The 23,400-nt window shown below is 42.1% G+C and overlaps 1 protein-coding gene across 1 annotated transcript; it reads left to right on the forward strand.

Moving 5' to 3' along the window:
* Nucleotides 1-4,792: 4,792 nt before the first annotated feature.
* Nucleotides 4,793-22,464, forward strand: LOC307125402 (insulin receptor substrate 1-B; the record flags this gene model as incomplete). The annotated part of the gene is made up of 3 exons (XM_079815254.1): nt 4,793-5,144; nt 8,922-12,104; nt 22,208-22,464. 3 exons carry the CDS (start codon nt 4,793-4,795, stop codon nt 22,462-22,464), a joined length of 3,792 nt encoding a protein of 1,263 aa, XP_079671380.1.
* Between the last annotated feature and the right edge of the window lie 936 nt (nt 22,465-23,400).

Raw genomic sequence — 23,400 nt, forward strand, 5'->3', positions numbered from 1 at the left:
TGGAAAATGTTTCCACATGTTGTAATGGCTTTTACATGTGGATCACATGTTACCACATGTCACAAATACAGATTAACTGTTGTTACTTGTACACTGTTGTTTTGTATGTTTACTCGTATTGTTCTTGTTTCCGTTCCAGTGGTTGTAGTACCTTGTAGTTTTCCTTGTTAATTATTAATTTGACATGTAGTTACAACGTTAGTTAGTATAATGTCTAAAGTGTTTAAAAGACTATTGTTTTGAAGCTTACTAAGTTTTAAAAGTTCACAATTTATTTCACATTTATTTTAATGACGTGTGACTTACATCACTTGGAATTCATGTATAGTTTTAATTTTAATTTATATAGTATACATTTTTATATAAACACACACTGCAAATGTAGTATTTATGCATATATGTAAACACACATATAAATCGTTGAAAGTTGAAAAACCTTAACGAGTTAACTTCCTGATCGGCAGAACAGGAAGAGAGGAGGATTGGGTCCCACTGAGAAAGTTTCCTCCCAGCAGCCCGTTCCAGTTCCGGCCAGGGAAGAAAATGTTGTTGTTGTTGTGTGTGTTGCAAGTGTAAGCAGCAAGCCCGCTCTAATGCGCGCTCCCTTAAGGGTCCTGCACACTGTGCGATTTTTCAAAATCCTCTGCGAATGTTGCTTGTCAGACTGTACGAACATGATCCCCGATGTAATACATGTCACACTGTAGGATCTCAGTTGTCATTATGTCAGACTGTACGACAGTCAGTCGTACGCAACGGACGCAAGCAAGAGACTCGTACGGACTGAGTTTTACGTCATCAATCCGTGACACGTTCGGTAATGGTGAGCTGCATTCACAGACACAATGGTAGCATTCAGCAAACAACAAAAACAAGCGGTGGCATTTTTTATTCACCTGACTCTTTTCGACATGTTCCCTGTTGTGATTTGATGTTGTCGCACGAAATGCGTCATCAGGTTCTGCGCTCCTATTGGTTCTTGATTTGACGGTCATCCTAGGAGAAGTCACACTGCAGGATTGCGCCTCAAATCTTCTGACACTGCCAGAATTTTGTCTGAGGTAAAATTTTATCGCAACGGTCATTAATCGGTTGTCGGTGCACATGTCAAACTAAGGATCAAAGACTTCAGATTTTAGCCTAGGATCAGAGAAATCTTTTAGGATTTCAAAATTTGTCTCAGACCGCCAAATCGTGGCCAAAATCGCACAGTGTGCACCCGGCTTTACACTCGACCACTGTAATAGCGAACCCAATTAAAAATATAAATACTCAACAAAAAAGAGCATTATTCCTCTTCCGCACCACACTAGGGTCGGCAGTGTGCAGTCACTCGACACAATAAAATCCCTGTGCAACCGGACCGAGTCTTGGAAGGCCATCCCTGGTGTGTCACAATGGGTTATAAACAAAATACAAAGTGGTTACTCGCTCCAATTCGCTCGCAAACTACCCCGCTTCGCGGGCATAATACATACTTCAGTGGAGAGCAACGTGTCTCACATCCTCAAAGCCGAAGTGTCGAGTGCCTCCAGCCCAGAGCTAGTCAGGCTTTTACAGCTGCTACTTCCTTATTCCCAAAAAATATGGCGGCCTCAGGCCCATTCTAGACCTCAGACATCTGAACAGGGTCCTTGTCAAACAGCCCTTGAGGAGATTCCCCCCTTCTATATGTAAAGCGCTTTGAGTGCCTAGAAAAGTGCTATATAAATGTAATAAATTATAATCAGAATGTTAACGCTGAGACAGATCATCGCGCAAGTTCGCCCTGATGGACTAGTTTTTCTCAGTGGATCTGAAAGATGCTTACTTTCATATCCAAGTTATTCCCCATCACAGACCGTTCTTGAGATTCGCGTTCGACGGGAAGGTCTTCCAGTACACAGTCCTGCCACTCAGTCTATCTCTGGCCCCCGGCACTTTCACAAAGTGCATGGATGCAGCTCTCTCCCCTTTGAGACAAATGGGAATGCATATTTTGAACTACCTCGACAACAGGCTCATTCTGGCCCAGTCAAAGATAGAACTAGAATCTCACAAATCTGTGCTGCTTAGCCATCTAGAATGCCTGGGTCTCAGAATAAATACACCCAAGAGCTCAATGCTTTCCAGGCAGATAATCTCTTTCCTGGGGGCGATTTTAGACTCAGCCCAGATGAGGGTGTGGCTATCAAACGAGCGCACTCTGACTATCCAGCAGCTTGCACGCTCCTTCAAAACGGGAACCAACAGACCTCTGAGAACCTTTCAGGGCGAACTGGCCTTCGGCTCGTGGTCGAGCACGGAGTCACGGTTGCACATCAACTGCCTAGAAATGCTGGCAGTAGTGCTAGCCCTCAAGATCTTCCTACCACGTCTTTCGGGTCACCATGTCCTAGTCCGTATGGACAAAACGACAGTGGTTTCCTACAAAAACCGCCATGGCGGGCTCAGGTTGAGACGGCTCAACCAGCTGGTGAGACGTCTCCTCCTATATGGGCAGAAGACAAACTGCGCTCGCTAAACGCAGTGCATCCATTATCATGCAAAGTATCACAGATTCTCATTTTTCTGCAAGAGCAATTGGATGCAGGACCCCATAGGCGTCAAGGCTCATTCCACCAGAGGCATGGCCTCTTCCTGGGCGTGGTCCAGTGGAGTATCCATTGGAGATATCTGTAGAGCAGCAGGCTGGTCCTCACCGTCTATATTTACCAGATTTTTCAGCCTGGAGGTCCCTGCACTGCAGGCACAAATCCTTGCTGTATAATAGGAGTTAAGGCGGCCTCTGTGAGCCCGTCCCTTCATGAATTAGCACTTCGGGGGCCTTTTTCACCAATGCTCCAGTGCTTAATACAGATCCCTTCATTATGATTGTGGCTGGCCTCTACGAGCCCAGTTTTGCATGGGGATATATCACAATATGTCAATAACTCTAGTTTGGGGCCCTTAAGATAGCGCCCCAGCTTGAGGGGGTACATGTCGTTGTGCGTATCATAGCACGGCGGGATTGGATAGGTTACCCAAGCGTCTAGTGACGCAGTACGACTGACCATTCGAAAGGGAACGTACTCGGTTACTTAACGTAACCTTGGTTCCCAGAGATAAAGGAACGACGTCTATGGCTATGGCGCCAACGACGTCGCTTCAGTCGATATAAACGGAATTCTATGGCAAGCGAGCGTCTTTTATAAGCAGATGCCCCAATTGCGCCGCTCTGCCATTGGTTCGTGCAGTTCCCACTGGCCAGCCAATAGCATGCGAGAGTCCTCAGCACTGTTATGGCTGTGCAGTAGCACTGCGTGATTTTATAAAGGCTTCAGTATCTCGAGGAAAAGGAGTTTTCCCCTCAAGCACCTAGCGACGCAGTACTTGTTCCTTTATCTCAGGGAACCGAGGGTAACTGAGTACGTTATTGTGTCTGTCAACAACTGTGTACACAGCCGAGCACCCTAAAAGTAATAGAGGACGGAGAAAAATAAAGAGACCAAAAAGCTGAAGGCTTGAAAGAGCATGCCGAATTGCTTTGTTTGTGATTAAAGATGGGGTAGGAAAGTTGCAGCACCATTATGTTGTTTAACAGCCCTATGTAAAATAAAAAAACTATGTGTTAAAATAATGTAGGCTAAGTAAAAATGGATTTCTGTGGATGTTTCGTCCTCTTTAAAGGCAGGCTATCAACTGCACCTGAAGAACTTTTGTGGCATTAATTTATGAATGCCACATTAAGATCTCATTATTTTATTACAGTTTAAGTTCTAATACACAGTTAAAACAAACACATTTGTTGTAATTTCTGCAGGACTACAACAGGAAAATCATAGACTGTGTGTTGGAGGCGCCTCGAATATTGACAGGGAAATTAGGGAACCTTGCTGAGTCTTGGTTTATCCTCTCTTACTAAACTGATCGTTTGTGGCTGAAATATTATATATTAAAAAAAATCATATTCCTGTTGTAAATATATTATTTATATGCATTTCAGATTTCAGAATTAATCTAATTTCTTGATACAGGTGAAAACTGTCAAATGTGTTTCGCCTTAATGCACTGACACAAAAACATTGCAAAAGGCAACCAACAGGTGTCGCAAACGCCTCACCATGAATGGTGCACTAGCGCAAGAGACTTGCCAATGACAGTAGAGAGGGGGATTCCGCATTTAATAATTAAAAAATGCAATACTACGTGAAAAGCAGATTCATGTGAATATTTATCCTTTCAAAATAGTTCTAAAAATAATTCCCCCTAAACTGCCATATCCAAACTGGCAATTTAAAGAAACATTTTAATGTGGAATAGAAAATCTGGCACAAGAAATGTGTTAATTAGGTAAACCTAAAGGATGTTTAACTGTATCTTTCAACGAATCCATATCCAGACAACACTGAAATCAGTGCAGACTCAGTTCCGCTCTGTGTACACCACATGCACTGGCATTAACGGGTTTACCAGAGTCTCATAGACGTGCAGGCAGAGGGTGGCATCCGAGTGTGCGAGGTAGAGCTGTACAGTAAACAATTTGGTACGCTTGCAATGATGATACACAGCAGAACTGCATGCTAGAACTGCATGCTAGTGCAGACGTCGCATGCCGCATGTGCACGCCTGTCAGTGGAGCTTGGGTGCACACAACCATACAAGCTGGACCAGGAGGAAAACAATCTCAAGCGCTTATTTGGGCTCTCCTCGAGGGCGCGTGATTGCATGATGAGAAAGAAGAGAACTGCTGCTATCATGGACGAATGTAAAACATACCACAGATTTTAGGCAGGCTTTGCAGGATAGAAACAAACAAGAAACTCGCCCAGCAATGGAGAACCAGGCGGCGATGGAGCAGCAGAGCTACGAGGACGTGCGGAAAAGCGGTTATCTCCGCAAGCAGAAATCTATGCACCGGCGCTTTTTCGTGCTCCGGGCTGCATCGGATCAGGGCCCGGCCAGACTCGAATATTATGAAAACGAAAAGAAATTCCGAAGCAAGTCACCAGTCCCAAAGAAAGCAGTGAACCTAGACTCTTGCTTCAACATCAACAAACGGGCAGATTCAAAGAACAAGCACATGATAGTGCTGTATACCCGCGGGGAGAGCTTTGCCATAGCCGCGGACACTGAGGAGGTCCAAAACGAATGGTACCAGGCCATGCTGGATCTACAATCTAACTGTGAGTCAGAAATGATGTTGCACCCTTGAGTCGAATTCGTGGATGACCTGTCTTTCACATATAGCCTATGCTGCATCATATAGACCTTGATGGTTGTAGTTTCTTAATCTGCCCATCAGCTTGCGTGTTGATGATGGGGAGTCCCCTTGGCTTCAGCGGATCTATATTTGCAAAGCTGTTTGGATTCAAATGCACGTTCTACCCCACCCGTCTGTTTAATGTAGCCACCACACCTGGAAATGTGGACGCACGCGGTATTATTAAAATGACCAGATTGATAACGGTGAATGCTTTGTAGAACCCTTCAATGCATCCAAAAATAGACACATTCATAATTAGATTTTAATTGAATTATTAATAGAAAATCGATGTGTAAAATATTAAATATTCAAATGCTCTTATCACTAGATAGAACTACTATAGTGCGTAGTGCGAGAGTGGCGCATTGTGCAGTGCTGCTGCAGCGCTCAGGACTGTTTTTGTTTTTCTACACATTTGTGCATGTACGTGTAACCTACATTTCTGTCATAGCGATTCTGCCGGGGAGGGGAGCCGCGGCAGCCGTGCGTGTTTATTGGAATACGGGTATTCTCTTGCCCCATCCCTCGTGTTTTGGTAAAACATGATCCCCCCACCCCCCACCCCCACCCCGCCGCTGAATGAACCGATCACCGGGTTGAACAGCAGGCCATCAGTGTGATGATATGGAGCCATTAGTTGCCGAGCAAGCGATTCTATAAACCTTCCTCATTCGCGTCCGTATTTAAAGGCTATTCACTTTGCTGTACCTACTGTTAGTATCCATGCAGCAACTGCACGGAGAGCTCTTTCTCCGTTTTTACAAGCACGCTACGAAATGTGCAACATTTGTCAGTAAATTGGCAAACAGCAGCAAAATATTTTTATATTAGCCTATATGTTTTATTCGGAACAAGCTTCTTAGTGTATAATAATGGTTAAGTAGGCCTACAAATACCGGTAATAAATGAGTGTATAATATAAAATAGTTTTATTCGGAACAAGCTTCTTAATGTATAATAATGGTTGTACATTATTATTATTATTATTACATTATGGTTGTACCGGTAATAAATGAGTGTAGGCCTATAATATAAAATTCACACTCATTTATTACCGGTATTTGTACAACCATTATTATACACTAAGAAGCTTGTTCCGAATAAAACTAAATCATTTGTGAATTGCATATGTATTTGTATGTATGTATTCACTGTAAAAAATGTACAGTAAAATAATGGCAGCTGTAGTCGCAGCCATTTACCGTAATTTTACAGTTTCAACAGTTTTCCATTTTACAGCTGTGCTGTAATTTTACAGTACAATACTGGCAACTGTGGTTCCAGCTGTTTACCGTAATTCAACAGTACAAATTCTTGTTGTTCATTTTGCAGCTTTACTGTAATTTCACAGTAAAGTACTGGCAGCTGTGGTTCCAGCCATTTACTGTAATTATACCATTTCAATACCGTTTTACACTGTACTTGCAGCAAAGGTTACAGCTATATTTCTACAATATAAATAAATACTACATTACATAATAATGCACTTGCTTTAACAACACCATTTATTTAATCAAAAATAAATTAATTAATTTACCCTGAAGCTATCCCAGATGTGCACAATTGCCTTTCCTCAGCAGAACACAAACATTTTTAGAAGGAAATTTGAGATCTGTAGATGCATATAATGAAAATGAAAGGCTGAAATAATTTGGAAAGTCCAAAAGTAATGCATGCACAAACTGATCAATTAATGCCTTATGTAGCAAACAAGAGGTGTATAAAAGCTGTGTATAAAGACAATAGCTGTGTAATGCAAGTATGTTGGTATGCTCATGTGAAAAGTAGAAAATTATGCTTTGATTGTAATAGAAGAATGAATGTCACATGAAAGTTAAGACATTTCAAACAGTATCAGAGCCTTGGCCCGAAGCATAGTTTAAAGTTGAGAATGTTTACTTATTGATTTGTTTCTTACATTAATCACAATGGTGGAACCCATTTTCTTGCATTGTACGCAATTTCCTCCAGATTAAAAATGTGCATTTGTGTTCTGATGAATAAAGTCATATACACCTTGGGTGGCATTATGGTAAGTAAATAATGAGAATCTTTATTTTTGAAACTATACGGCACTATATTTTTAAACAGTATGATAACATTTTTAAGAGGAAAAAACAATGTTGAAGAGAAAAGTGTAAATTGCAATGTCCAACGAGAAGAACTAGTGTGTGAACCTTAACCTTAACACAAAAAAAAGACAATGCGTTACTAGGGTTGGGAACCGAGAACCGGTTCTTATGCAGAACCGATACTGATTTTTGAAAAATACCAGAACAAAGTTTGCAAGAATACATGACTCTGATCTTGACTCTAAATTGAAAATTAATGTAAATCAATTTAAGGGTCCATATAAAAGAAAACCAAACCACTTTCACTACCTGTTCTACAGCTGTTCCGGGCAGGTCCAAGTAGTTACAGGCATCTTGAGGATTTGACCGCATTACAGTTCCATATCACTTCGCCAAATGATTTCAGTTATCTCAAAGGTCCTTAGAGCCTAGAAAAGCAAAATAACCAAAAACCCACAAAGAAATTGATCAAGCAAATATATATAACAAACAGAATAAAACATTTTCTTAATTTTTTTTTAAACTATTTTCATGTTTTATTACCCATGGAACGCATAAGTTAGTCTCTTTTTCTCGCTCTTTATCCCATACAAACGCACACACTTACAGTTCTGACATGCATTCGCACATAAACGTAAAAATACATGGACACATTATCAATAAAATAGTTTCATAGTTACACACAAGATAGTTTTAAGCCTGCCAAATTATTCCTAAACCTATTTAGCAAATCTAGCGTTAAAATCTGAGTTTGGAGAATACTGACTAACGTTAGTGAAATGCCTCACCTGTTAAGAACTGTTTGTCTGTCTGCTACACACGATTCGCGGCAAGTAGTACAGTCAAAAATCTATAATGAAAAGCGCGATTTTACTAGTTGGATGCAACATAATAAACTAACAACAAAGAAATAAACTGACCTTGGAAAGTTTCCTTCTGTGGCAAAGTAAATGCAGGCAGTAAGAGTTTTGAAGAGATTCCGTTGCCGTTAACCGCTTTCTGAAAACGAAGGCTCGATCGTGTTGAAGATGTCCCGCCCTGTGTGCTGCTTTTTACAGCGTGAGGCCGTTTTTCTCAGGAACAAACAGGTTTACTGTTAAATGCTGTAAATTTACTGCAAGTGCTTAAATTACGGACCATTAGCTGTAAATTTACATAACTGAACTGTTTATTGAAAAAACAGTATTTTACTGTTGGAAATTGGCTGTAATTTTCAAGCCATTATTACAGTTTTGGGTTAGAAAAGCAACATCATCATCTTAACATTTTGCTCTAAATATTGTGAAAATATAGTGAAATATAGTATATTTCATGACTTTAATTCTAATCGTATAAAAATACTTTTTTCCACTCATAAAATTCTACCCCAAACTTTATGATGTGACCAACATCTTTTTTAAATTAGTGTGGTTTAATAAGACAAAGCTTCCTTCTGCTAATAGTGTGCCGTGGAGACGTATACATTTTTTTTGTGACAATTCTGAATTGGAAATGATCTAATATTTAAATTATGTCTATAGACACAATCAACAAAGTAGGCCTACTATACTTTACAATTTCTTTAAATCTATGCATGTTTATTTAACTTTTCTATTGTGTTCCTGTCTTTTATTTTGTATCTGTAGGTAAGACTCCTGATGAGTGTGGCAGTGGAGGAGACTGTGGACTGCCTTCCCCTGGCCCTGCCTTTAAGGAGGTCTGGCAAGTTAAAGTCTGGCCAAAAGGTTTGGGTCAGGCCAGGAATCTAGTTGGAATCTACAGACTTTGCTTGACAGACAAAACAGTCAACTTTGTCAAACTCAACTCTGATGTTGCAGCTGTGGTCCTCCAGCTGATGAATGTTCGACGCTGTGGCCACTCAGAGAACTTTTTTTTCATTGAAGTTGGTCGTTCTGCCATGACAGGCCCTGGAGAATTCTGGATGCAAGTAGAGGATTCAGTGGTGGCACAGAACATGCATGAGACCCTTCTTGAGGCCATGAAGGCTCTGAGTGAAGAATTTCGTCAAAGAAGCAAATCCCAAACTGTTGGTGTGAGCTGTGGAGGAGGAACTGCCTCTAACCCTATCAGTGTACCTTCTAGACGACACCACCCAAATCTACCCCCTTCCCAGGTTGGTTTTTCCAGACGTGCTAGAACAGAAACCCCTGGAGTCTCGAACACCAACACGTCTCCTACTCCACGGCATGGATTCTCTAGGTCACGGACAGCCAGCATTGGTGCTCGTACAGAGGATGGAGGGGGCAGAGCAACGGCACTCAGCACAAGTCCGAGTCTCAATGGTTCATCCTGCTCAACTACCCCAACCTTGAGGCCTAAACCCACACGAGCACCAACTCCAGCGAAGATCACCCTCAGCCTAGCACGATACACCCCTAACCCTGCACCTTCCCCAGCTCCCAGCCTCTCATCTAGCTCTGGTCATGGGTCAGAATGTGGGTTAGGTGGAGCTGCCTTTGGGACAGTTCCCATCTGCACTTATGCTCGAATTCCTCAGAGAGTGTCCATGTCAGGATCACCCAGTGATTATGGGTCCTCAGATGAGTATGGCTCCAGCCCCGGAGAGCACTCCCTGCTAGCTGCAGGGATCCCTGGTGCCCTTGTTGAAGGTAGAGCCAGTTATATCCTGATGGGTCACAGGGAAGGGTGTCACAAACGTGTTCATGGACGCAGGGTTCTTCGTCGTTCATCTAGTCGCGAGTGTGAGGCTGACCGCAGGCTGCTCAGCAAGCGGGCTTCCTTACCCCCCACATCTACCCAGGAGCGTTTGGTCCCACACCGCAGAGAGGAGGAAGAAGAGGATGAAGAGGACTATGCAGTGATGTCACGCAGTGCAAGTAGAGAGTCTTTCACTTCACGCCGAGGCTCAGGGGGTTCAGCTACCACATCATTGGTGCAGGAAAACTCAGCAGATAAAGGTGTCAGTACTAAAGGGGGGCCTGAAGACTCCTCAATTGACAGTGGCTACATGTCCATGTTACCAGGTGTTACAGCTCCTCCTGCTTCATTGTCACTATCAGTTTCTGGTTCAGATGTAGTGCCAAAAGGTGGAGATGAATACATGGCCATGACCCCCAATAGTAGTGTCTCACCCCCCCAGCACATCCGCCTACCCATTAATGAGGGCTACATGATGATGTCTCCGAACAGTAGCTGTTCACCGGACTTACATGGCCTTAGTGGATGCATTTGGGGAAGCAGGGGCAGCATGGAGAGTCGAGCAGGCAGCGACTATATGAACATGTCACCTATTAGTGCCAGGTCAGCTTGCAGTACTCCTCCATCACACCCAGAGCAGCAACCACTGCAGCCAAAGATGGTCTATTCTTATTTTTCTCTGCCACGTTCATATAAACACACTGCCCTCTCAACCCGTTTTGAAGATGATCTGGACAGGGTTTGTATGGGTAGAGGTGAAGCAGGAGGAAAGGTTGGTTACCATTGTGGAGGGGACACACCTGTGGGCTCAGGTGGTGGTGGACAACTCTCTCTGTCTTCGTCCTCTTTCTCCTCTAGTTCAGCTAGCAGTGAAAGCCTTGAAGACAGATCGTTGTCTCTGTCTGTTGGTGGAGTGGGAAGAGCAACCAGACTGACCACAGGACACAGGGTAGGGGGAGCTCACCCCAAAGTTTCAGCCCAACACCATCACCAGCAGAAACGTGGGCCAGGTTTTCCGAAACAGGGTCATTTACAGCCAAGAAAGGACAAGTTGTCCAACTTTTTTGTGGATATGTCCAAAGCCAATACGTTGCCGAGAGTCAGGGAGACTTTGCTCCCAACTGCATCCCAGAGCCCTGGAGAGTATGTGAGCATTGTTTATCAGGGTGAGCGAGGAGGACATAACAAGGGGAGGACTACAGCTGAGCCAGGGAACTCCATGGCACAAGGACATCAAAGAGCCTTTCACCGACCACAACCATGTCAAGGTGGATCTGCCAACCTTCCCCGGAGCTTCTCAGCACCCCTCTCCACCTCTATCTCTTTATCCTCTGAATATGTGAACATGGACTTAGGTAACTCACCCTCTTCTCTCACTCCTCTCTCTTCTTTTAAACCTGCCCCAAAGGTCAGAGAGGAGATCAGCAGAACTCCTCAAGTAAAACAAGAAGTGGAAATGGGACTCAGGAAGAGCAGCATGAAAGGCTTGACATCTACAGATGTCACTGCTGCTCCTTTCACAGACTATACTGAGATGAAATTTGGATTGGATACAGATAAAAAATCCATGTCCCCTAAACCTGGCCAAACACCTCTGCCGTCCTCCATGGAGCAGGAGCATAACATGAATTATCCTTCACCCAAAGCTTTTTCAAATGTGGATCAGGGTGCCCGTCTAGTGAGGGTGGAATCATCAGCAAGAAGGCGGCATCGCTCTGAGACATTCATAGCACCTCCAAATCTCCCCCTCTCCCCCTCTGCTTCTCCTTCTCCTTTTCCTGAAACACCACATTGTGGTCCACCACGACAGCAAGGATTAGAGAGCAACCTTTGGTCTAATAATCAGCCACCCTCTCCACAGTGTGCCAGCCCTGGAGTGGCAACTCTTCCTGCTGCTCAGGCATCTTCCTTAACCCTTGAGCAAGGCTTGAACTACATTGATTTAGACTTAGTCAGTAAGGAGAATCAAACCAGTGTGGATGGACCTTCTGGACCTCACTCATTTTTCTCTCCTGTAGTAGGAGGGTTGACTGGGGGATTGGGTGGCGCAGGAGGAAACACCACCTCCAGCATCAACACATATGCCAGCATTGATTTTATCAAATCAGATGAACTGAGAGTTCATCAGAACAGCAGGAAGGACAGCACAGGTAAAAGCATTGTACACTACTACATTTGATTTGCTTCCTTACTGAAGCCCAATTCACGTTTGCCTTTCTATACTGTTACCGTTTAGTTTTTCAAAGTATTAATCTCTGGTTTTCTATCCTAACCAATGCTGAACATGATCAATGGTCTCACTTCTAACGGAACCTTAATATAATAACAGTGATTATAAAGTAACAATATTCCATACGGCATATGATTCTAACATACATTCATTCTAGACTCATGTAATCATTTGTTATTCAGTGTATTTGTGTTGGAAATGACAAAATCTTTCCTGCTGAGGCTCACAGTGATGGTAATGGGCTTATCAAGGGTTATTTTTGGGCCTCACTCCTCTCTTTCTTTTGTTATAGAACAATAGTAAATATTGTAAGAGGCCTAGTTCTGTATTTTGACTTCTCTTTGCCTGTTTTCATTTGTGAAGTGTTGGTGGAATAGAGTAGAGAAGAATCTGACAGATTTTGCATTGTAGTAATAACCACAGATCATTTAGGTTGTTGGTTTTGAGTGTGTGTTTGTTACAGTTTATGAATGCCTGATAAGGGCAGTGTGAGTACAGACATATGTGTGTGTGTGTGCCTCTGATGTGTGTGGATTGAGAATATAGCATATTTGTGGCTTATCTAAGTGTTTATAAGGGATACCTCTGAGCAGCCCTGTATCCGCATATATATTTAACTCACTGTGATTGTAGATAATTATGGCTATTTAACTTCAGTCTTGCTGAAAATGTTCCTGAATGTGGTTCTGCTTCTACTCATCTCACTTCTCTTTTCTCATTTTCTTTCTCCTTTCTTTCTTTTAAGTTATTTATCTTGACCTTCTATATCCCTCTATTGGTAATATATTGACTGGCTCTGCAAGAATGGACTACTTTTAACAGCTAACCTTTATTAAATGTTTCAGCTAGAAATTGGGACTAAGGACATGATTTTTGTATGTAATTCACTTTACGCTCTGTGACATGCAATTGACCACAGAATGGGTGCGTATAACTGTCTTAAACAACTAGTCAGATGAGTGGATTCTTTTGCTCTTATGACAGGCTTTAGGTCAGTGTAATCCAGTGGTTCTCATCTCAACCCTGCACTTTCTTGATTGCTCTCGGCACAAAGTTGACTGTTCTCTCAATTAGGCTTCTGTATGCAAAGTTTTGATGTCAAATGCTTTCTCCTATCATAGCTGATTGTATTGATTTCCTCAGAAAGTTTAAACACTATGGCTCTGTGATGTGTTCAACATTGCTCTGATTGTTTGATGAGCCAACCATGGCAACATTGACTCAACCAATGGTTTTAAGGGACGGGATTACCTTTTTTCCCCAAACAATAGCAGATGGAGGACGTGTTTTGTAAACAGCCATTTCGTTTGCAATTCCATCTGGTGCAGCAAGTGGCAAAGAAATGGCACACTGCAATTAGATTTTTATGTTTTCTGTAGAAAAAGTGAGTGGTGCTTGCCCATGCAGAAGTTGCTATCACAATGCTTGGGTGTTACTTGGGCTTTTCTATGTGGTTGCTAAAGTGTTCTGAGTGTGTTTTGCAGTGCATGTACTACTAATTATTTTGACCAAGAGTCCAATCTTCCATAACTCACATACCTCAGATTTGCTGAACAAAGATTTAGCCTCATCCAAAACTTTAAAAAAAGAAAGAAAAAATGTAGGTACTATCCTTAAATTTGCAATTTAGTTCAGTCTAGGCTCGATGAGCATCCTTAAAACCATCTTACGTAAACTACTTGAAAGTGAGCAGGGGTGATTCAAAAACGAGTGCAGGAAATTGTATAAGACGAGAGTAGTATGAAAGACAAAGAAATGTTTTTAGTGGTTGAAAGAAAGATGACACCAGAGAACAAATTAATAGACTAACAGAGAGTATGTGGCATCAGAAAGACAGTAAGGTTGAGACTAGATTGAGGGAGAAAGATTAACAGAGACAGATAAGGAGTCAGAGCGTCAATGCAGGTATTGTGTGACTCAAAGTGACGTTCTGAAGGCTTTACCTCATACAAACCCAGTCACCACAGTGGTGCTAAGAAGAGGGGAATCTGCTCCAACCCAAAGCTGTCTAGACAAGCAGGTTGTTGTAGGTCAGAGGAGCTGTAATCTAGCTGACCCATCAGCAGCCCTGAGGAGAATACATTCCTTTACAGTGGACCTGAAGGAGGGCATTTACTCACAACAGTATTATTGCATGGCAATGTATGTGTGTCTTTTTGTGTATGTGCAGTGATTCATTACATTACCCAAGTGGAATTATCATTAGTAAAAAAAAATTTAGAAAAAAAATCCACTTTTTCCTCAAATGTATCTTTTCCCAGTAACACACCTCTCATAGGGCTAAAGTTTAGAATCGCTATATTTTGTCTGCATGCATATTTGTTGTTAAAGCTCAGATCTCTCAAATTTCTCTCCTTTCGTAAGCTGCTTCCATGTGCTGATTTTGCGTCTTGTGGTTTCAGTTTTTTTGGGGGTTGTTATGTTTCATTATATGAACTGTATTAGAGGGTTTTTGTAGTTTGATCCTGCAACCTAATTGGAACCGATGAAGCAAAATCCACTGAATAAAGGAACAGTGTAATTTTATTCAAAGGCCTATTCTGCATCTCAGTACAAATAGTGTAGTTATTACGAACTATCGTGTCATAATTGTTACAATATTTAAATAAAAGGTTTTAGAATTCTTAGAAAACTTTCATGACTTATTAGTACATTTTAACACTTTTTAAAGAGTTTAAAGAACAGTGTTAAAAATGTAAAAAGTAAATAAATTATAACAAATAAGTAAATAAATTAGTAAATAAATAGTGCCTCTAACAGTACAGTACTATAAGTAGAAAAAAAACATTATAATGTAGCTTAATAGAAAATATTTTCCAAATTATATTTTAGATCAATTTATAATATAAATTGCTACCGTATTAGGTTTATATATATACAAAAAAAAAACCGAACTCACTTGATGATGATCATATTTGGGGGTCTTTGGCATCTAAAAGACTTAAAATTCCTGATCCAGACTGTCCTGGCTGCCAAGGCACGTCCGAATCTAATGTTAGCTTCACTTCCTGTCTCCAGAGATACCTTCATTTGATCGATTTTTGAAGGCAGCATATTTGTATCCTTCGCTGCCTTTGATATCCCACAATCCTGTGCTTCCCATTCTGTGACAGTTGAGCTGGAAAAAAAAGATGGCATCCGAAAGTTGCGTTTGCTGGTCAGTTTGTGTGTAAATGTACGTTTTTTTACCAACATTTTCTACTTCTGATGTCATTTCTAGCGAGAAATTACAAATGTAGTAATTAAATATTTGTTTAGTTCTCACCTAAGCTCTCTCTATTTAGCTGTAGATCATTAAACTGTTACACTGCCTAAGAAGTTTGTCTGAAATTAGTTTTGTGAGGTGCCTTCATGCACAAACGCTGCCTTACAAGCCATTGTCTGATAAGTTAGCGAGGCAATGAGTCAGCTGCCTAGGTTTTCAGACACAGCCCTTGAGATGTTTCTACCAGTGGTAAATTCGTTTGATTGGACATGATTTGGAAATTATATGGACCCTGTCTATATAAGGTCTCACAGTTAACAGTGCATGTCAGAGCACAAACCAAGCCATGAAGTCCAAGGAATTGTCTGTAGACCTCCGAGACAGGATTGAATTGAGGCACAGATCTGGGAAAGGGTACAGAAAAATCTTTGCAGCATTGGCGGTCCCAATGAGAACAGTGGGCTCCATCAAATCTGGAACCACCAGGAGCGATCGGGGGAGAAGGGCCTTAGTCAGGGAGGTGACCAACAACCTGATAGCCACTCTGACATAGCTCCAGCGATTCTCTGTAGAGAGAGGAGAACCTTCCAGAAGATCAACCATCACTGCAGCACTCCACCTATCAGGCCTCTATGGTAGAGTGGCCAGACGGCACATGACAGCCCGCCTGGAGTTTGCCAAAAGGCACCTGAAGGACTCTTGGACCATGAGAAACAAAATGATCTGGTCTGATGAAACAAAGATTTCTCTCTTTGGCCTGAATGGAGAGCGTCATTTATGGAGGAAACCAGGCACCGCTCATCACCTGGCCAATACCATCCCTACAGTGAAGCATGGTGGCTGCAGCATCATGCTGTGGGGATTTCAGCGGCAAGAACTTGGAGACTAGTCAAAATGAATGCAGCAATGTACAGAGACATCCTTGATGAAAACCTGCTCCAGAGCACTCTGGACCTCAGACTGGGGCAACGGTTCATCTTCCAACAGGACAATGAACCTAAGCACTAGAGGTCGACCGATTCATCAGTTTTGCCGATTAATTGGTACCGATAACTGATACTGATAGGTTATCGGCAAAAATCCATACCAATAGTTTTTCCAGGTTGCGTCCATTGCTGGAATGGCTGAGAAGGGTGCGCTGTCATTACACTGTACGAGAGTGTTGAGAAGGGTCTGCTGGCATTATATAGCATGAGAGCGGCCTCTAGAGGCGAAATAACAACTATCACTGAAGCTTCGTGTTGTTTATATTGGCACGTGAGGCTGCACAGAGAGCGCTGACACATCAGATGCGCGTTTAAAACACTGACAGCGAAACGGTATGAATACAGAACACTTCAGTACATGTTGCCAAATCATTATAAAGTAATTCATTTGTTGACTAGATGCTGCATTAGCAGGGAAAGAACAGCAGTATGTTTGTACCTTGACATCGAGACTGAGAGGACGCTAACATTAACAGTACCTCAAGCAGTTAAAACAATTTAACAACTAGTGATGTGAGAAAGCAAACTGTATCGTCATGCAGCCGACAAAAAAATAATACGCAAATCAGAAACGCATTCGATTTCAAAACATATTTTATTTTGATTAGATAATCGTTGTGTTGTAATAAAGCAGACTGTTTGGATTTAGATTGAATACCTCTGAAGTACATTCATGAAGTACCGGCCCGGTGTTTTGAAAAAAACTTTGTTGAAAATGGCAGATCATTTCACTAGACCCTTATTTCCTCGGCTGGGATCGTGTAGTGCTCTTTGAAGCTGCATTGAGACTGCAATTTGGACCTTCAACCCGTTAATCTATTATTAGGGTGTGGGCTTGTTTTTCAGGGGTTGGGCTTGGTCCCTTAGTTCCAGTGAAAGGAACTCTTAATGCTTCAGCATACCAAGACATTTCATGCTCCTAACTTTGTGGGAACAGTTTGGAGATGGCCCCTTCCTGTTCCAACATGACTGTGCACCAGTGCACAAAGCAAGGTCCATAAAGACATGGATGAGCGAATTTGTTGTGGAGGAACTTGACTGGCATGCACAGAGGCCTGACCTCAACCCGATAGAAAACCTTTGGGATGAATTAGAGCAGAGACTGCGAGCCAGGTCTTCTCGTCCAACATCAGTGCCTGACCTCACAAATGCGCTTCAAAAATTCCAATAAACACACTCCTAAACCTTGTGGAAAGCCTTCCCAGAAGAGTTGAAGCTGTTATAGCTGCAAAACTATATATTTAACTATAACATTTACTCTATTCTCCCACTTCACTGACCACCTACTCTTATGTATTTTGGGAGAAGTGGATGAATTGACGTGTTGTAAATCTGATTCTCTGAATTGCAGCACAAACAACATGGCAGCACCTATCGCACTTCATAGATCAACTAACATGATCATTATAAAGGGTTTTCAACAACAAAACACATTCACTTACATGTATTTGAGAATCGAATATCAGGTAGTTGATGACATAGCCAACAAGTTTGTAAATAATTTGAATAAAAAGAAAAACTAAATAAAAGCGATTCAACTATTACAGCACTATTGTGGCTGCAGTGTGTCACGTGAAAAGCATGACGAGTCGCCATGGAAATAATACTTGAATAAAATAACACCCATGGCACAATCACAACATACTTTTGTTATATATGTTATGATAATATTTTAGTAATGTTTTCTTTTAAATGTATGCTTGTTGTTGGAAACAAGCTTTTAGTCGCTGTCAATCTTTACTTCAATACAACATATATAAATTAAGAGAACAATTCATCAACATTCAAGGTCATTATGATTAATATAAAAAAAAGGGTGCGACAAACTGAGAAAGTTAGTCGCATCAGTAGGAAGAATGAGTCAGCAGAGGTGCCCAAACTTTTTACAATGTGAAGTCTGTGGGCCGAAAGTAAAAGTTGCATTATATCAAACTTTTATGTTATTTTTTAAAGTGGTTAGCCTTGGTTCCCCTGATTTATGATTTCATAATTTTAAAACACTAAGCAACCTGCCTAACTAATCCAGTTTTTATCAGAGAGCTTCAGTTCAGTATTAATATTACTTTAATATTGTTGCACCCTGTCAGGGTTTATTTTGTTGCTGAATGCACATGATCTATTACATAACACATAATAAACAAACAAACAAAAAAATTTAAATACATTTTTCACCTCATGACATGGTGGGCCACATCAAAGTACATCATGGGCCAACTTTGGCCCGCGGGCCCTAGTTTGGGTATCTCTGATCTAGAGCCCTGAATAGTAAGTCAGCCTTTTTGAAAATTATGTGGGTATGTTCAAATATACTTTTAATATGAATGTTTTGAACACTGCACTGCGTTACCCCACCATTTCATCTGACAAATAAAGTGACATGTAGTAGTAATTAAGCATTAAACATTACGTTACTTGCGGCTAATTCATTAGAATGACATACAATCTTTATTTCATTACCTTATTCATGAACATGATTTGTGTGCCCCATCGGATTGATTTCCATTGGCAGTGCAGGTGAAGATGACACATCCCATCATTCCTCTCTCCTTCACAGCGTCATCAAGCTACGCCTTTGTTATTGTGTTGAAAATGCAACATCTAGTGAAAATTAAGAAATAAGTTATTTACTGAAAATCATATATATTTCATCCTAGCCATCTCTGCTGCAATTATCATGAGAATGTCTTTGTTTTCCTGAAGCACAGCATATTAAAATGATCCACTGACTAAAGGCTGATTTATATTTCTGCGTCGGACCTGCGCCGAAGCCTCTACGCCGCGGGCTACACGTTGATTTTCATTTATACTTCTTCGTCCTTGTCCGCGTCGACGTGCAGTTACACATGCAGAGGGAGCATCTGTACCCCTGAGGGAGGGGTTCTGGCAGACCGATTACAGCGCTTGCGGTCCGCGTAGAATTGACTCGTTGTTAAATTTTTGGAGAGGTGCGCGTCAGAGTACATCATAGGCTACGCATGCAACACACGACGTACACTCAACGCAAAAGTATAAATTGGGCTTAACGGTCTGCGACTGACTCTTGAGACTCTGGCCTTTGAACTTAATGCAGTTGTTTTTGAGTCTACTGTTAATATACATGCTTGACCATTTGAAGGATATAGTTTGAAGTTTTAGGCCTGGTTTATTCCAATTCAAGTAAGAGAGGAATTGATGCTTATTTTGGACTTTTGATTTGTCCTACGTCAAAGGAAGACTCATCCGTTTCGTTTCCTTAGTGATACTAATGAGAGTGTTGTTCGTTTTCTCCCCCCTGCTTGTCTTTCTTTCTCTCTGTCTCTGCATGTCAGCCAAAGCTCAGCTCCTGTTCTCTCCAAGCCTTTAATAGTATCACACACACATACACACACTCGTTAGGGTCGAAGTCTGCAAAGGTGTAAAATCTAGAGTGACAGTCACAGGCCCTCAACCAACCATTTGCTTCTGCTGCAGCTCTAGTTATTACTGCCATGCCAGCTGTTTTAAAGGGGTGATGAACTGAGAAATCAACTTTCTCTTGAGATTTTGATATATAAAAGGTCATGGTAATATAAGAATATCCTGTAAGTTTCAGAGCTGAAAACTTCCTTGTTAGTCAAAGAAAAGCTTTTATTGACAGCAGGCCCAGAAAACGAGAGCCCTCAGAATATGTGGATCTCTTACGTAATAGGACCTAGACGCCTCTACAGATAAATATGCTTCTGTAGCCCCGCCCACCGACTCTAACGACATATGTGTTAGTTTTGCATAACATTACAGATCGTTTGAAATCTATTGATTACATACCTTAGCACACTGTCACAGGGTGGAGAAGGTGTTATTGAATTGGTTTGCTCTTGTAACGTTATGGGCCAGGCGCGAGTGTGTGTGTCTCTGCGTCCATGCTAGTGTGTGTGTCCGCGCGACGCTAGTGAGTGAGTGAGTGAGTGTGTGTGTGTGTGTGTGTGTGTGTGCGAGTGAGTGAGTGTGTGTGTGTGTGTGTGTGTGTGTGTGTCTGCGCGAGTGAGTGAATGAGTGTGTGTGTCGGCGCGAGTGAGTGAGTGAGTGAATGTGTGTGTGTGTGTGTGTGAGTGTGTGTCCCCGAGAGTGTGTGCGTGGGCGTTAGTGTTGGGTGATATGCCTAATTTTCCAATCGCCATATTGTCAGCCTGTGAGATCGCCGATACACGATCTTATCGCGTCGGGGCTGAGCAATTATCGTATTTCCTCAAATAAAAGCCAGGGCCTTTATTTACCTGAACTGCAGAAGGTCACCGGCTTTTATTTGAAGCAGGCTTTTATTACGGGCAGGCCTGTATTTCGAATTCCATCTATTTGAAAAAAATAATTGTTTTAAATAAACCGTTTTAAATGAAAAGCGATAGCGTTCCAGAGGACAGATATCATCAGGGGCGCGGGAAGTGGGGTGGTTTCAAAGGATTGCAAATGCAATGCAAATTTTTGTTCATTTGATTCATTTTTAGAATTTAATAATTTATTTGTAATAAACATTTTAAGTGGCCCATTAAAAAATATTATTTATAAGTTGAATTATGTTTTTAAAACATACATGAGGTCATATTGTGACTGTTGTGGTGTGTGCGTTGAAAGAGCGGTAATATTTCCTCCAGTGGAGAGCGCCTTATACTGAAGATTCTGTTCATTTCTGAAGCTCATTCCGCTCAGCACCGCGCGCTCAAACCAGAACTCCCTTTGTGACATGCTGGATCAAATATAGATCTATCTGAAATAAATAGGAAGGGCTGCCCCTGACTAAAGTTTTTTTTCTTTTCTAGTTGTTCATTTAAGCTGTTGTTCACGCTGCGCCGCAGTCTCCGCCTCCATGTCATTGTCTGTCATAGGCTATTTGCTTATTATTTATTACATCCGGGCAATTTGGTTGATAAAACATAGATTAAAATTAAGATACAATTTATACAAAACGAAATTCACTTTAAAGAAAGGCTTTAAAGTGTTATTGAACTTATTGAGGACCCCCATCTTCTGACATTATGCATGTGTCCTGTTCACTTTTCAGGGTAAATTAAATTTAAAAATAACATTATCATATTTAAACTGAAACTAATTACGTGTATTAATGACTACAAGTAGGCTATAGTAGTGTAACAGCTGGATGAAACCAGGAGAGTAGAGGACACTACACCAGGATGGTAGTTTACACACAATACTTTATTAATTGTTAAAATACAACACAACCTCATAAAACACGTTACCCCCCTTGTGTCAGTCGGCGCAGTCACACGTAAGCGAGCTCACGTCAACAGGGAAGGCACTCTGGGGTTCCCCTTGTCAATTACGTCACACAGTAGGCAGATTGGTCTCAGGTTCGCATCATCCACAGCCCGGTTTCTGGGTTTCGGGTCACTCAACAGTTCTCTCGGTGTCCTTGGGAGCTCTCCTAGCCAGCGATTCAACTCCTAACTATCTAACACATTTGCCCCCCCCGCTAGCTGACTATCTTCACCGTCGGAGACACTAATTGTCCCGAGCGGCCGGTTAGCGTTTCCCACAAGGGAGAGCTCTCCCCACACAAAACTCAGCCCACACGCCTCTTGAGCGGCACTCACACACTACTTATATAATCAGGATTCACATGCATCACCCACGCACATTAATTTCATTACGGGACACCCCTTCACATTAACCGAGGGGCGTGTACGTTAACCATAGCCATGCTCCTACTATTACACTACATCACCACCCCCCCCCCCCCCCCCCCCCCAGGCAAAAAGGACTCGTCCTCGAGTCAAGCAGATAGCTCATAATCCAGCAACCAGGCTGGTAACTTCCTGGCCCGCGACAACCGTCCCTCAACCAGTTTGTTTTGTGCCACAGCCCGCGACTCGCAGGCTACCGACTACATAGGTCCATCACCAGAGAGAGAAGCAGTCATATTCAGCCTAGGGACAGATAGAAAAGTAGGGGCAGAGGGCAGCACAGAGTCTGGAGACAGCACAGAGTCAGGAGGCAGCACAGAGTCCGGAGGCAGCGCAGAGTCCGGAGGCAGCGCAGAGTCCGGAGGCCTTCGATCCTCCCCACCACTCTGCTTTTCGGGCATCCCTACAAAGGAATTAGAGACATATGACATATGAATACAAGACACATTGTATTAAAAAGTACAACTCGCTCAGACCCTTTCTCCGGTGGGGCTATTCGATACAGAACATCCGTAACTCGCTCAATGACAACAAACGGCCCCACAAAATGCCTTTGTAATTTTGGACATAGCCCCCGCTTACGTGCCATATTATTTACCCACACCAATTCTCCTTCTGTATAAAACTGATGAGAAACCTTTGAATCAAAACATTGTTTCTGCCGTCCTGATGCTTTAAATTGGTGTGTCTTCACAGCTTCTGCTACCGTAGACAGGCTTTCAGCTATTTTCACCACATAATCACTTACGGAATCAAAATGTTCCATCTCCCCCACTGCCAGAACAACAGCAACAGGCAAAACAATTTCTCGTCCAAAAAGAACCTTATATGGTGAAAATTTTGTAGTAGCATGCATGCTGCTCCTATAAGCCATCATGACATAAGGCAGGAGTGTGTCCCAATTCAGTTGGTTACTATCTACAAACAACGACAGCATGGAAAGCAGGGTCCGGTTAAACCGCTCAACCATTCCATTCGATTGCGTATGATACGCTGTCGTCCTTGTTTTATGCATCTGCAACAGACGACATAATTCCGCCATCAATGTTGATTCAAAGTTACGACCTTGATCAGAGTGAATACTGCGTGGGACCCCAAATCTACACACCCACTCCTGCACAAAAACCTTAGCTATAGATACTGCCTCTTGATTTGGGAGGGCAAACGCTTCGGTCCACTTCGAAAAGTAAATATTCTTCTCCGCAGACAAGGGCAAGGGCCCCAAAATGTCTACCGCTACCCGTTCAAAGGGCCGAGAAACATAAGAAAGCTGTAAGGGGGCACGAACATTTAGACCTGAAGACTTACGAGAAGCACATTCAGTACATTCTCTACACCATTTCCTTACATCCTCAAACCACCCAGGCCAAT

The sequence above is a fragment of the Gobio gobio genome (assembly GCF_949357685.1).
Source record: "Gobio gobio genome assembly, chromosome: 4".
In the NCBI taxonomy this organism is placed as follows: Eukaryota; Metazoa; Chordata; class Actinopteri; order Cypriniformes; family Gobionidae; genus Gobio; species Gobio gobio.